This window comes from Glandiceps talaboti, chromosome 21, assembly GCF_964340395.1.
Source record: "Glandiceps talaboti chromosome 21, keGlaTala1.1, whole genome shotgun sequence".
Classification (NCBI taxonomy): Eukaryota; Metazoa; Hemichordata; class Enteropneusta; family Spengelidae; genus Glandiceps; species Glandiceps talaboti.
In genome coordinates, this window is record NC_135569.1 from 11515730 (window position 1) to 11531398 (window position 15669).

General features: G+C 34.6%; 1 protein-coding gene across 1 annotated transcript; it reads right to left on the bottom strand.

Moving 5' to 3' along the window:
* Positions 1 to 306: 306 nt before the first annotated feature.
* LOC144451213 (succinyl-CoA:acetate/propanoyl-CoA:succinate CoA transferase-like) lies at positions 307 to 15516 on the bottom strand. The gene is made up of 8 exons (XM_078142013.1): positions 15327 to 15516; positions 9086 to 9238; positions 6091 to 6330; positions 5041 to 5229; positions 3915 to 4130; positions 2887 to 3024; positions 1277 to 1405; positions 307 to 804 (listed from the first exon to the last, which is right to left on the bottom strand). The coding sequence occupies exons 1-8, from the start codon at positions 15514 to 15516 to the stop codon at positions 617 to 619; spliced, it is 1443 nt and encodes a 480-aa protein (XP_077998139.1). The 3' UTR covers positions 307 to 616.
* Positions 15517 to 15669: the final 153 nt, after the last annotated feature.

The following is a 15669-nucleotide window of genomic DNA, read 5'->3' on the forward strand; positions in this document are numbered from 1 at the left end:
TTTTTTCATTTTTTTTCATGTGTGATTTTTTCATTTAGTTCAGGTAGTAAAGTTTTTTCTCATGAGATCAACTCTTCAAACATAATACAATGTAGATATTCGACATGTGAGCACCAATGTTTTGATGTCTGCTTCCCATATCTGCCTGGTGGCATAATTTATTTCATTTAGACAGTGTATGTGTCATAAGAAACCACATTCATTCAATCTTGCTATCTTAAAGTGTAGCACGTACATTGTACAGTTTCTCACTGGTGTCTGTGTGGTTGTATTAAAGCAGAGCCAGTGTGTGCCAACATAAAACAGGCAATAGGTACCCACCATTAAGCTGCTATGTTATATTTTTCTGTCTTTCTATTTGACGTCATTGAAAATAATAACTTACGTATGATGGTAAAATTATCATACTTATTAAACATACATCGTTAACACTTAATTAAGAAATGTAATTATATTGACATGAGTGAAGTATTACTGCAGCCATGAAATGTCAGTGACAGCTCAGGTATGGAAATTACTCCTGGTTACTAGGCAACCATTGTCTTTCATATTAGTATCTGTTAGGAACAATTTAATAACTTGATATAATCTGAATTTTGTTGTCATGGATACCATCTTAGTCAGCGGATGGCATACATTTTAGTCTTTCAAAGGCAGCTCTTTCCAGGGCTTCTCGATGATCTGGGTGGGCAACATTTATCAAAGCATATGAGCGTTGTCTTAGGTTTTTACCAAATAAATTTGCAATACCATACTCTGTCACGATGTAGTGGACATGTGCCCGTGTTGTTACAATACCAGCACCTAGAAACAATGACAAATATGGTATAAAAATGTTGATATTTATAAAATTTCTAATAAGTGTTTATTATGCAAATTATGAGATTCTTCCTAATATAACTTGCTATATTGAGAAAATTTACAACATATCCTTTACATACAGCCTCCAGTGATTGGCTTGGATCGTGTCAATAGATACACTAGTGACCCATGGTGACCTCAATTTGCATACAGTGGGCACTATTCGTTTAATGTAGAATGGGAGTCCTACTTGTGATTTGCTTTGACAATGGAAAGAACACATGACCAAGAATGTGCCGTTATGTAGCAATTACTACATGTATTTCCCTTGACTTTCAGCCTCGGGAAATTGCTGCATTATAACAGCCTTTGGGGTATAGACGACTATTAGTGCCCTCATATCCAGGTAATGGGTGCTAATTAAGGTCCACATGTCCAATCAAATGTTGTCTTTTTGACACTAATTAACACTTACCTTCCCTTAGATAGGGTACAATTTTACTATCTCCCTTCTTAGTTGTAGATGGCATAGCTATTATAGGTTTACCTCGGCCATCCAATCCTAAAGCAGCACCTCTGATAAAATCAACCTGACCACCAACACCTGTGATAACATATAAAGATAAGAATATAATAAACTATAGATTATAATACAAGATATGAATAATTATTCATTCCCAATATTTTTCTTCTTTCAGCCAAGGAAAATAGAGTGACCTAAGCTAAGGGGCCTTGATCATGATGAATCACTAGATGAGTATATAGTGACATGGATTTCTGGGTACCAAGTGCACACAAACTTCAATCACAAAAACTCCTTTTATTTCTTCTGCAATTCAGTTTTTAACCATGATGCCAAACACTGATCTTATTCTATCAGTGAGTGCCCATCCTTTTAATCTGTATTATGACAGTTTTTCAATGTATGTGCAAATTTTGTCAAAAATATGGTAGAAGATGAATTTCATCATTTAATTCTTTATTCTCATTACACAAATGAGAGAAAGGTACTTTTTTCTTCTTTGTCATTAAATAATTCAAATGTTCATTCTTTAAATGACAAAATTAAATTTTCGCACATTATGACCTCTGATGATAAACTTCCTCTTGGAAAATTTCTTGTTGATGTAAACAGTCCTCCAGCAGTTGGCTAAATGACTGTATTGTATTCACTTTATTTCTGTATGTTATCTTTGTATACTTTACCATGCTTGCTATGGCATGTTGATATGCAATAAAGATTGATTGATTGATTGATTGATTGATTGTAATATCTGTTTTAATATTCTTATTTTTTTTAATTTTTAAAATAGTTTCATTTCTCATTTCATTTAATTTCTCAGTTTCATTCTTTTTTCTATTCTTTCTATCATGATTCTAAGATCACAACTAGCCAAAAGATTAGTTGCTGATGTTCCTGTTAGTCATTTCACAAAGAAACCAAACGTTGAATTTCCATTAATATTTGTAATAATTACATGGACAATAAAGATGATAATTTTGATATCTGAGCTGATATATACAAAAACCAGACATACAGATCGGCCATTACATACTTGCCAAAAGTCAGAACTATACAATCATTCAAAACCAAACCTTACACTTAGGGACCATCGCACAATGTCCGTAAGCTCAATATTAAATGAACATCATTCATTTAGGACGACAACCCCCCCCCCCTCCCTCCCTCCCCCCTCCCCCTAAATGAATGTTAACAAGTGCACAATCATATATGATATTATGATAAAAACAGCTGGGGTCACACCACTACAATCGAAGCAATGCAAAAACATGATTGTAAACATGAAGTTCCAACTATATAAACCTGTTTACTGCGATGATTACACATCAAAATACTAAAGGAAATCAAATATCTCACATTAGAAGCATATTTTTATCTTTTTTAAAACTTATCAACATATCTCTAGATGTTATCATACTGAAGATGTGAACATTTTTGAAATTTGGTTAGAAGTGCTATAAAATGAAGTTCAGTAATCGCATTGATGCCAGACCCCCTACCCCAAATGAATGAAGTTTGCTTATTGAGCTTGAGTGACATTATATTGTGCGATGGTCTCTTACCTGAGTACATTTTAGTTCCAATAGAATCAGAAGATATCTGTCCAGTTAAATCCACCTCAATACAGGAGTTGACAGCTGTTACTTTGGGATTCTTTGAGATGATAGCCGTGGAATTCACAAATTGAATGTCACACATAACTGGAGAAAGAAAAAATATTTCATCATTGTATTTACTCTAATGCGTTTTCATTAAGTTAGGATAGATTGCCTTTTTAGATGTCTAACCCAATCTGATTAAAATCCGATGTAGTGTACACGGCACAATTTCTTTTTGGCTGTTACATTTACTGTCATTTGTTCATTTGTGAGCACTTGTTATACATCTGACACAATACCATAGGTTGTCCTGAACCCGATCTACTGAGTACTTACAAGCAGCCAACCAGAATCTGTCTTACAATATAACAGTCAACGTTGAAAATTGAAAGAAAGAGAACAACCAAACAATAACGATAACAGCATTGTCTGCTCTGTGCTCATTCTCTTTTCGAACAGAGTACTGTACCTGTATGTTTTGGCACATTAAGCATTTTCATTGGTTGAATGAATTCACTCAGTGCTCTCATATGGCTCGGGAAAAACCTATGGTCAGATACAAAAGAATGACAGTAAAACGGAATAGCCAAAAAGAAACCGCGAAGTGTACACTACATCGGACTGTGTCTAACTATAACATTTGTTTTTGATAATGAGTTAGTGATCAAAATTTTACTGTAGCACAAGTCAGAACCGGTGTAGAAAAAACATAGGGTACACAGTCTAAGATGTAAAGTTCATTCAACTTTAATAATAACATTCTATGATCTTGTATTCACGATACTTACATTCCATTATGCATTTTCAATACATTAGGATAGACTGCCTCTTTAGCTGTCTAACCTTAACTTCTGTTTTTGATGGCGAGTTATTGCTCAAAAAAAGTTAGGCAAACTTTTCACTTTAGGGGACTGTTTTACCTACATTTTCTACATCTCTTTTGACTAGCAGCATTTATTAATTTAATGTGACCATGCAAATAGTTATCTTACCTATGAATGGATTGTCGTCCATAAAATCAAAAAGACGCCGTGTACCAACAGCAAAACCACCCACTATTTTCCCCTGGTGAACCTTCTTGTGGCCATTAGTGACGGCACCACTCTTAATCAAATCTAGAATGCCATCACTAAACATCTCTGAATGTATGCCAAGATTTTGATGGTTATGTAATTGGTTTAGGACAGCATCCGGAATTGAACCAATGCCTGGAATGAAACGCAATGGGATTATACTTCATCTGGAATATAAAGCCACTGTCCGGAAAGGAAACACGACAGAGATACAGGAAACTGAAGGGAAGGGAATAAAGAAGATATCAGACAACTCACTAAGCAACAGGCCTGTACTTTCTTGGTGTCAGATCAAAATTGATGAAATTGTAAATGTATACTTCCAACATCGTCGCAAACCATGGCCTGTTTTACGGCAACGTTCTTAATGAGCCTCCTACAGTGGTAGAAATAATAACCCTAGCTTGCGAGAATGACTTCCAATTACTTATAATTATAAATATAATTTATTGTGAAAGAAATGGAGATATGAAGAAATAAGAGAATGAGTGAATGGATCAATGATAATAAATACATCATTTAAATACAAATGTAATCAATAGGCCTTTCCAAAATTTGCCATGGTGGTGCTCTACTTCCTGTCTGTGTGCACTTTGGGGGTATACATTGTATAGGTTACTCAGTTAATCATACAGCACTGCTGCTTTCCTTGATGTCTGAACAATGCGAAATACATCACTGATTTACACTTCAACAGAATACCAAGGGACAAAGCGGTACTCTGAGGTGATGATACCCCCAATTAAGAGAGGGCGCTGTATTCTCAATTTCCTGTTTGCAATCTGAAATGGCCTATTGCATTGGGAGAAAGAGGATTCAAGAATAGAAAGAAATCCAATATATACAGCTCTGTACAGTGCAGATAGGATGAGAAATAAAGTGATGGTGGATGAGAAATAAAGTGATGTTATAAAAGCAGGATTTGATCAAAACATTTTTGTGATTTTATTACTTTTTTCTCAAATATGTAAAAAAAATTTAGTGTCAGCAGTGAAAAAACTAGGTGAGGTCGGGTAACCGGAACCAAACTATTTTTTTTACTTACCCATTTGTAGTGTAGCTCCATCTTCTACTAAATTCTCAGCTATGTAGCGGCCAATAGCCTTCTCTTCATCACTCAGTGGATGTTGTGGTAACTCAGGTAACATGAAATCATCCTCACACAGTGCATCAAAGTGAGATTTGTGAATTATTCCATCTCCAAAAGTACGGGGCATATTGGGATTGACCAGACCTATATATTAAACACAAAATAGGTGTTTGTAACCTTTTTGCTATTTTAAAAAACTATCATGATGAATGTTATTGGACTTGGGGTTCATATTGTACACAGAATATTACTTAGAGTCAGCAAATTGATGACAATAATACTAAATATTTGCCAACATAATCGCATCAGTATCGTCAAATGACTACAATGGACTGACATCACAATCATGTCAGAGAGATCAACATAAAACAAGTGGGCAACACACCTGGATAGAATCTCCAGGCTGGTGTCAGATTTGATTATACTGTCCCACTAAGTTTTCTAAATGAAAACTCCAAGACAATCAAGATTCAATTCCTTCTGACCTGTGCTATACATAACTGTAAACCTAGATATTTTTGGCCATGAGAAAATTTTGCATTTTTGCAATGTTCAGCCAGTTCTCAAAGACCAATTTTTACTAATTACCAGACTGGTACATTGTGTTCCTATACAACTGAGAAGGCATTTTAGTCACTACCCTTTTTGCATTTTTCGATGTCCAGTGAAACTTTGGTGAAAATTTTCAGCTTTACAGAAGTTACAAAGATTACAAACCTGTGTCTATATTATAGCCATTGTGATTCACATTAAAATAGTGCTTTAACATTAAATAATAGAGGTCCTGTGAAAAGCTCTAATGTATGTGGTCTGTCAATTTAGTTAGACACTTACCAACTATGTATCTAGCATTCTGAATAGTGGCCCTAGTACACTTACCATTTAATAGACCAATTGTATAGATTGGCATGCACTTACCAACTACATATATAGCATTCTGAATAATAGCAGCTCAGAGCTCAGACTAAGTACACTTACCATAGGACCAATTGTACAGACACTTACCAACTATATATCTAGCATTTTGAATAGCAGCTCTCGTACAATCCACACTTGGTCCTAATGTACAAAATCCATGATCATCAGGAGGGCTGACTTGGATCAAAGCTACATCCAGATTGATGATATTTCTTCTGAATAACAGTGGGATTTCACTTAGAAAGATTGGTACAAAATCTGCCCTGCCAGAATTGATTGGTTCTCTACAGTTAGCACCAATGAAGAATGAGTTACTTCGGAATATACCTTGTGGACAGGAACACAAAAAATACATTTTCTTATTATAGTCAGCATCTACATATCTTGGAAATATATTGGGATCAGCATTTACATGTACTCTCTATACTTCATGAGTTGGGTAAAGGACTTAACTACTCATCGGCATAACAGAATATGAAAGCCCTAATTTGCATATCACTGATGGACTCATCATGTCTTGAACAAATCTTAATCTACACACCCCTAAGAATGTTCCCACCAAATTTCAGACCAAATGGGAATTAAAACTTGAAGCAAATGAGTAAACACTCTCATAAGCAATTAGTTTCCCCGAGAATACAATTTTATACTGTGTTCTACATTTAATATTTTTTTTGCGAAACCATCACCAGACATCAATATAGATCTATGTTTATATTTTCATTACAATTATTAAATAGAACTGAAGTTGACAGAAGACATACGTATGACGACCAGGGTATGAAACCCATATTTTTGTTCATATGTGTGAAACCGAGCTTTAAGGGTGCGTGGTATATTGTAAAGGCAATAAATGAGTACAAAAAGTGACTTAAAAATGTTTGTCAAGACTATGTTTGCACCTCAGTGGACACGTTTAAGGATATTGTACCTAAGAAAACTGATTTACAAATGAAATAACAAACTCACTAAAATGGAACCTAGGAAAATTAAATGTCAATTCTGAGACCCTGGCTGCATGGAGTAAAATACTTGCCTCAGGGTTTATTGGATAAGCAAGCATGACAACTTTAATGTTAAAACACTGACAAGTAGTACCTAGGCTGCATCAGCAGAATCTAGATAATTTTATTTCATTCTAGAAGTGTCTAACAGGGAGCACATTTGTCCCTCAGTAGAGTCATTTATCTAGAGGTATAATGTCACAATGTGTGTATTTTATGTATTTCAGAATTTGTAAGGGGACTTTTGCATGATTGTCGATTTGATGTATGAGGGACTCAATGGAAGGAAATTGACCCTGCCTTTAATGCTTTGTGTTGTTTGAAACACTTAATGAGTTTTACCCTGCAAGATATTTTGTAATAACAATGAATGACAATGACAATGTGGGTTTCTAATAACTAAATCTCATTTGTACTTGTCAGGTTAAAAGTTCAATCTTGATAATAGGCAATGTATAGAACGGAAGATGGTTCAACGGTCGTATGTAGTTACCATGGTTACTATGATTTCCAACTGAGTAATACTACATTAACTCTCAGATTATATTTCACAGGCTGTATCATTACTCTAGAGTTGCTGTGGTAACAGATTTTGCCTTCATGCAGTTTTGCAGTCTTTCACCTTCAGCATTAAATGAATTGTGATATAAATTTCCATGGAGAATGGGGCAAGATAAGAAAATGGATTCACAGTAGAAACTGCCTCAACATTTGGGGTGTCACTTATAAGGCCTTAGGATAGGATGGGAAATATGATAACAGAAACTACATTACTGTAGACAGTTATAGCTGCCTTGATGTATGGGGTAGGTATACTCAGGGCTTAGAACAGGATGGAACGTTTTAATACACATAACAATGTATAATAAACTGAAATAGATTTACAGTAGAAATTGCCTTGATGTATGGGGTACCACTAACAGTATGGAAGTCATCATGATAACAGAGACAGATTTACAGTAGATCAACTCACTGCCTTGATGTATGGGGTACCACTAACAGGGTGGGAGTCATCATGATAACAGAGATAGATCTACAGCTAGATCAAGTCACTGCCTTGATGTATGGGGTACCACTAACAGTATGGGAGTCATCATGATAACAGAGATAGATCTACAGCTAGATCAAGTCACTGTTTTGTTGTATGGGTACCACTAACAGTATGGGAGTCATCATGATAACATAGACAGATTTACAGCTAGATCAACCCAGTGTCTTGTTGTATGGGGTACCACTAACAGGATGGGAGTCATCGTGATAACAGAGACAGATTTACAGTAGATCAACTCACTGCCTTGATGTATGGGGTACCACTAACAGGATGGGAGTCATCGTGATAACAGAGACAGATTTACAGTAGATCAACTCACTGCCTTGATGTATGGGGTACCACTAACAGTATGGAAGTCATCATGATAACAGAGACAGATTTATACAGCTAGATCAACTCACTGCCTTAATGTATGGGGTACCACTAACAGGATGGGAGTCATCATGATAACAGAGATAGATCTACAGCTAGATCAAGTCACTGCCTTGATGTATGGGGTACCACTAACAGTATGGAAGTCATCATGATAACAGAGACAGATTTACAGCTAGATCAACTCACTGCCTTAATGTATGGGGTACCACTAACAGGATGGAAGTCATCATGATAACAGAGACAAATTTACAGCTAGATCAACTCACTGCCTTGATGTATGGGGTACCATACAGTGCTTGAAAAGACAGGTTATATTGTATCATACATGTGTTCCTTAACAAAGCAGTAATTTATTATAAATAAAACTTCTTCTCCACAGTCCAGAAGAGCCAGAAGAAACAAGCTGGTACCACTGCCACAGTGTTAACTATTGTGACAGAAATCTCACAATAGTATGTAAAAATATTTTGTGGCCAGAGTTACGCATAAGATAAAAAGTTAAAACTAAATATGTATTATGATTGGGTAGACAGACGGCTGGAGTGGGGTATTATATATTAAGTCACCCTTGAGGGGCTACAAATATTTGTAACAAACTATTGTTTTCGGGTTTTCATGATACCACTGATATGTTGGGTATATTGATCCCTACCTTCATATTCCGGTCTTGTGTATGGAGCCTTTCCTTCTGTATGGATATGAAATAATTTAATATTGGTCATGTTATTTTCTGCTGCGTATTCAGTCATGGCATTGACCAAGGTAATTGGAGTAGCAGCTCCTCCATGGATGAAGACATGATCATCTAAGAAAACAAACCAGACAGAATAAAACAGGTTAATGTAATTTATATTTATACTTCATGACTTCCATAGTACACCATGTTTTTACTAGCAATACTCTAATATTTATAGTCTGAAATTAAACAAGTCATTGAGAATGACATAGTCCCCGCTATGATTGGGTTTTAAGGAATTATCACTCCTCTGATCACGCAACAACACTTGTGAACCTAAATCAAACAGACTTAGATATGTTGTGTCTGCTTGTCGGACATGGAACATGCCTACAACAATAAAGGATTGGTCGGGTATGGGGGATCATATCAATATGAAAATGGATATGCAAATGTATGTCATAGAACACTGTCCTAATACCAACTTTGAATGAGATCTGTTCAAGCATGTCTGAGTTATGGCTTTGGACATGGAAAATTCGCAAACAAAATGGCTGCCAGGCAGGCGTATTGGATCGTATCATTATGAAAATGGATATGCACATGTATGTCATAGAACACTGTCCTAATACCAACTTTGAATGAGATCTGTTCAAGCATGTCTGAGTTATGGCTTTGGACATGGGAAATTCGCAAACAAAATGGCTGCTAGGCGGCCATATTGGATCGTATCATGACAACAAATGAATATGCACATGTATGTCATAGAACACTGTCCTAATACCAACTTTGAATGAGATCTGTTCAAGCATGTCTGAATTATGGCTTTGGAAGTGGAAAATTCACAAACAAAATGGCTGCTAGGCGGCCATATTGGATCATATCATGACAACAATGAAAATACACATGTATGTCATAAAACACTGTCCTAATACCAACTTTGAATGAGATCTGTTCAAGCATGTCTGAGTTATGGCTTTAGACAGGGAAAATTTGCAAACAAAATGGCTGCCAGGCGGCCATATTGGATCGTATCATAAAACAAATTGACGTGCATATGTATGCCATTGTATGTTGCCCCTGTACCAAGTTTGAAAAAAATCGGTCCAGGCATCTCCAAGAAACGGCTGTGGATGGACGGACGGACGGACGGACGCACGCAACCCAATCCATAAGTCCCTGTCCCGGACTTCGTCCGGCGGGGACTAATAAGGATATGACAAAATAACACCAATGGCGCATAATGGCACAACTGTATTTTGCTGTTGCTATGGGCATGGACTTGTTGCTAGGCATATTTGTTTACATTTATGGAATTGTTATTCACTTACATACCCATGCCACGTTTCATCTTTGCAATATACATCATCATTTGGCTGTTGCTATGGGCATGGTCTTGTTGCTAGGCATATTTGCATACATTTTTTTGAATCTTTATTCACTTACCTACCCATCTCTGTTGTTATCTTTGTAATATGCATAATCATTTCACTGTTGGTAAGGGCATGGTCAAGGTTGCTAGGGCTAGTTGTGTCAAAATGTTTTGAACAGTAACTGCAGAATAACACCTCCAGATGCAAAGAAAGGGAAAAGATACTAACAAAGGGATGACACCCGGGGATGATGCCGCCCAGTACCAAATAATGTATGCACAGAAAGATTAAACTTTTAACAGAATTAAATCTGTCAACATTTCAAAGTATCAGCTTGTCTGAAACATGGATGGTTTCTAGAAAAACAAAATATTTAGATTAAATATTTCACTGATAAATGGTTTATTTTAATCTCTGAATGTCATCTATGAATCATTCAAAACCTTAGTACTAACAGCTAATTTCAATGCATTCTATAACTTCATCCACTCTGATCCTATAAGCACATTCCGTTCAATACTGTGTTGCTATGGATACTAATGATGTAGGATGATTCGTTGCTTAGTTATTCAGTCGTGGTGACCTTTACAAAAAGTTCTTTTAGTTTTACATGAGAATCTTTCAAAAAAAAATTATATTTTGATTAGCTAACAGATCAAGTTATCAACAAAGTCCAGTTAGTGTTGGGTTTTTGTATTCATAGACTTGAGTCACAATGCCGACAGCTTGAAAATTGACAGCTCACGTGAGAGACTGCAGATAACTCTAATATTCTTTGGTCATACAAATGTACACTACAACAGACGTTTTATATATTTTATAATATTTTACTACTAAAACATATAGTTTATATATGAAATCTAAATATCAAAATGATAACTATTTTTTAATGTTTAATAATTATTAAGTATTATACCATACATTATATATATATTTTATAAAGTGTATTTAGTATATATAGTATATATAGTATATGCATTAAAGGATATATATATATATATATATATATATATATATATATATATATATATATATATATATATATATATATATATATATATATATATATATATATATATAATATATATATAAACTAAGTATAATTATGTAAAATGTCTATACTGTAGTAAACAGTGGTCAATACATCTGTATGTAGAGTGGCGTAAATAACACAATATCAAGCAAGATACACAGGAGCTGCATTCTACAGTATGTATGGCTCCTGAGTATCTTGCTTGATATTGTGTTATATTATACATGTGTATATAAGGCATATATGTATAATGCTTTATTTCCTTGTTAAATATGCCAGACAAAATAAAGGACACTCATGGTTAGAATATAAATGGATCAACTGAATTAGATTATCCAAAGTTCATTACCTTTAGATCCGTTTAGCATTCTGAACATATCAATACCTTTATAAACTTACTATATTTAGATCAAAGATCAAAGATCAAAGGTCAAAGATCAAACTTCAAAGCTTTTAAGTACTAAGCATAATTGATGGTGAAGAATGTGTGGAACTCAAAATAGATAGAATCTAGCTGTAATATTAAAGGCCAGAAGAATTCTTTTTTTCAGAAAAGTACATGCATGTATTGAGTGGATGAATTTTGAAACAGATACAGACAATGGTGAGAAGACTAGGACCTGATAAGGTTAAATTTGTCATTTGGGAGAAAATCATTGTCATGTCACCTATTAATAGTTTTTGTAAAAAGGGGTTCATTTGGACATTTCCTGTAGAAAAAATTTGATATGAATGATGGCTTAGAATATTTGCTGATTGATTTTAACTATCCTCTCAACATACTCATAATTTACTTACATGGTTACGTGTAGAATGATATGTACATCTCAAAAACATCATAATGAAAAGTTTACATTTAAAGATATAATCATGATATAAATTGATATCCTAAAACAAAATGAAAAATGGCTTTTTTATTTTTCAAGAGAACTGACTATCACAGGTGAGGCTCTCATGGAAATAGATGTAGTGTTGTGAAATGAATAAGATCTCAGACTCAGAATTAGAGATGTATAGGACACTATTAATTATATATGGATACCCTTTCAGTTAATTGTCATGTAAATCAGCAGGATATGATATGGCTAGATTAATTTGTCCTTGCCGTTATATGGCTATACTATAACCAACAAATTTGCTTACTTAAGACTTTGCATATATATGAGATTGCCTTTTTGGCTATCCAGAATTCAATTTCTGCATACCTAACTTTGCATAGGACCTTGCCTTATATGGTTATACAACATTCCATATACCAATCAAAATGGTTTTGTATATGACCTTGCCTTATATGGCTTATAATATTATGTATATATGACTTTGCGTATGACCTTGCCTTATATGGCTATACAACATTCCATATACAAATGGTTTTGCATATGACCTTGCCTTATATGGCTTATAATATTCTGTATATACCTATGACTTTGCATATGACCTTGCCTTATATGGCTATCCAACATTCTGTATGTACCTAGGAATTTGCATATGACCTTGTCTTATATGGCTATCCAAAATTCTGCATACTATGAGGTTGCATATGACCTTGCTAAGTAATAATACCCTGTCACCATTTACACTCAGAAACCTTACAAATACACAATCTACTAGTACTACTAGATGTACAACAAAGATTGATCCAGACAATGCAGTCATTGAATTTTCCCAATTGAAGGGGTGAATTGTTTGTGCTTTTCATGTATTAAGGTCATATACAATTACTAGTCACTCACAATTACCACTGAAGATGTGCCATACTATCTCACTGTTGCCTAGCAACAATGACAAATTGGTTAAATCTAATGTGATATCTGTAACAAATACTTAGCTATTTATTGAAAATGTTATTCTTTAGCATGCCAAATAAATAACAGATGTTGATAAATTTATACAATGTCATGTGACATGACAAGTCTTTGCATATCATAAGCGTAACTTTATCAGTCATGATACCCTTAGTACGTGTTGCAGTCCTGAAACTTAACTTTTAGTCTAAGGTATATGTCACAAAACAATCAAGAAATTTGATGAGAAATACTAAAGCTTGAATAACACAGAATACACAATTTTTTGTAAATTAGAGCTGCACTTTGCAAAGCGCACAATGTGTAAGGGAACATGATGACAACATAAACTCTTAGACTATAGCTTGAGTTACATATACAGAATAGATTTAGACAATGAAACAGACTCAATATTATATTACTAAGACTATGACCTAAAAAAATTGTGGTTCCTACTACAACTTAATTTTAGAATAGGCGGGGTAGGACCATAGCCTATCTGCACTACACAGTAATCCTTTTACCATCTTCAACAAGTTCCATTGAATGATTAAGTTTTATGAATTAGTGCATTGTTTTAATGTACAAGAATAAATTTTAGTCTACTTTACCTTTCAGTGACTAAGCACATATTGCAAGTGTTTTACAAAAAATTCCAGTTAAAGGTAATGACCCTTCATATTACATACTTCCAACCAGGACTATATCATTTCTACAAAAACAGTCTCTCTGATATATTCACACTTATAAGTTACATGTACACAGTGCAGTATGTATGACCTTAAAATGACTTCCTTATGACTCAGAATAACCCCATTATCCCTCGAGGTAATTTGTATACCATATATGTGTTAGTGGACTAATGGATGTAACCGGAACAGTGTCCTATCCACAACCCTCTCTGCTTTAATATATGACCTAATAGAACTTTATAATATTTCATTATATTTAAATTCTTTTTAATCTTTGACATGTCAGATTAATAACTCATGATGGTAATTATTATAAAAATTTATTTATTATTAAATATATTTCAGAATAAATGTGAACGTAAAGTAAAACAAAGTCCACAATCCAATAAAGCACTCTGACAAAGTTGGTTCATTAAAATTTAAAAACCGATGTTGCAATATTTAACCAGTACAGTAGTCATGACACTCTGTTTATCACGTAAAACATGATACAAAACAAATGGTCAAAGTGGTAAGCACACCTAAACACACCCTTAGGATGCAGTAATAAGGCCTTAAAACCATGGCAACAACTCAACAACCAATATACTTCCTGTGTTCTTATCAGTATTTGAACCTATGATGTCACTAGAGTACATATGACATCTGATCATTCATCATTACCGACAGTAAGTGTGTCTCAATCCCCAAAAATTCACATTAAAAAAGATTTATCAAAATTTTCATTCCTCAGTAAGTTTTTTCACTTTCATACTGTTTTTAGATGAAAATCACAGAAATATTTCAGTTTCATAACTTGTAATCAAAAGTTAGGAATTAAAGTTATAACATTTCATACCAGAAAAAATCAAGACTGTCTTCTTCTTTTTTTTTAATGACAGTAGCTGCAATAATTGGTAGTTGTGATTTTTTCGAAATGTTCTAAAAACAAGGTTTTTTTTTCTTTTTTCGTCAATTTTCTTTTCTTTTTGTACTTTTGCCCCTTTTCCTATTTTAAAAATATATTTATTTTTAAAGCATACTGTTCTGTTTTAAAACGAACAATTCACCATAAAAATCATGACCAATTCGAAATTACCACTCGCACCAAAAACCCCGGACCCAATGCATGACGATTTATACGACACAGAACGCACGTAAACTTCATGTACGACACGCCCACACATTGACAACTTTTATTAAAAGTCTGAAAATAAATATAAAGCTTCAAAAATAATTTGGGGCAATATACGTGAAAACCCTTCATCTTTCTGTCTAAACTCGCCAGTATCCAACTGATAGCTACAGTACGTGTTATCATACATATATACACACTCGATTCTCGCGGTCACTTACTTGATTTTACAACCGATACAGCTTCTTCGACGGTTTGCCACCTTGGTACACGGTTGGGTAGTGGATAAAAAGGTTCATGAGCGTAATCATAAAACGATCTTGTTTTCTGTTGACTTGCAGCGCTCGTCACATTGACAATTCTTTTAAGGTGCCCAAAAGTTTGATACACGCGAGTTAAATTCGCCGCCATCGTACCCGATCTATACAAACGATTGAACGGGACTAGACAGGTACTACTACTATACGTCTGCCACTGCCAGCTGCCAGTGTTGTTTTGCAGGCTGTCAGCCAAATCTCGTTAAGTACCGTCACTTCTCGCGACATGTCATCGTCAGGTCAGAGG

Coding starts and splice junctions, on each gene's coding strand:
- LOC144451213 (XM_078142013.1), bottom strand. CDS start 15,516: ATGGCGGCGAATTTAACTCGCGTGTATCAAACTTTTGGGCACCTTAAA. Junction 9,239..15,326: donor TGTATCGGTTGTAAAATCAA/GTAAGTGACCGC, acceptor TTGTTTTCTTAG/ATGATCATGTCTTCATCCAT. Junction 3,025..3,914: donor GGACGACAATCCATTCATAG/GTAAGATAACTA, acceptor TTCTTTCTCCAG/TTATGTGTGACATTCAATTT.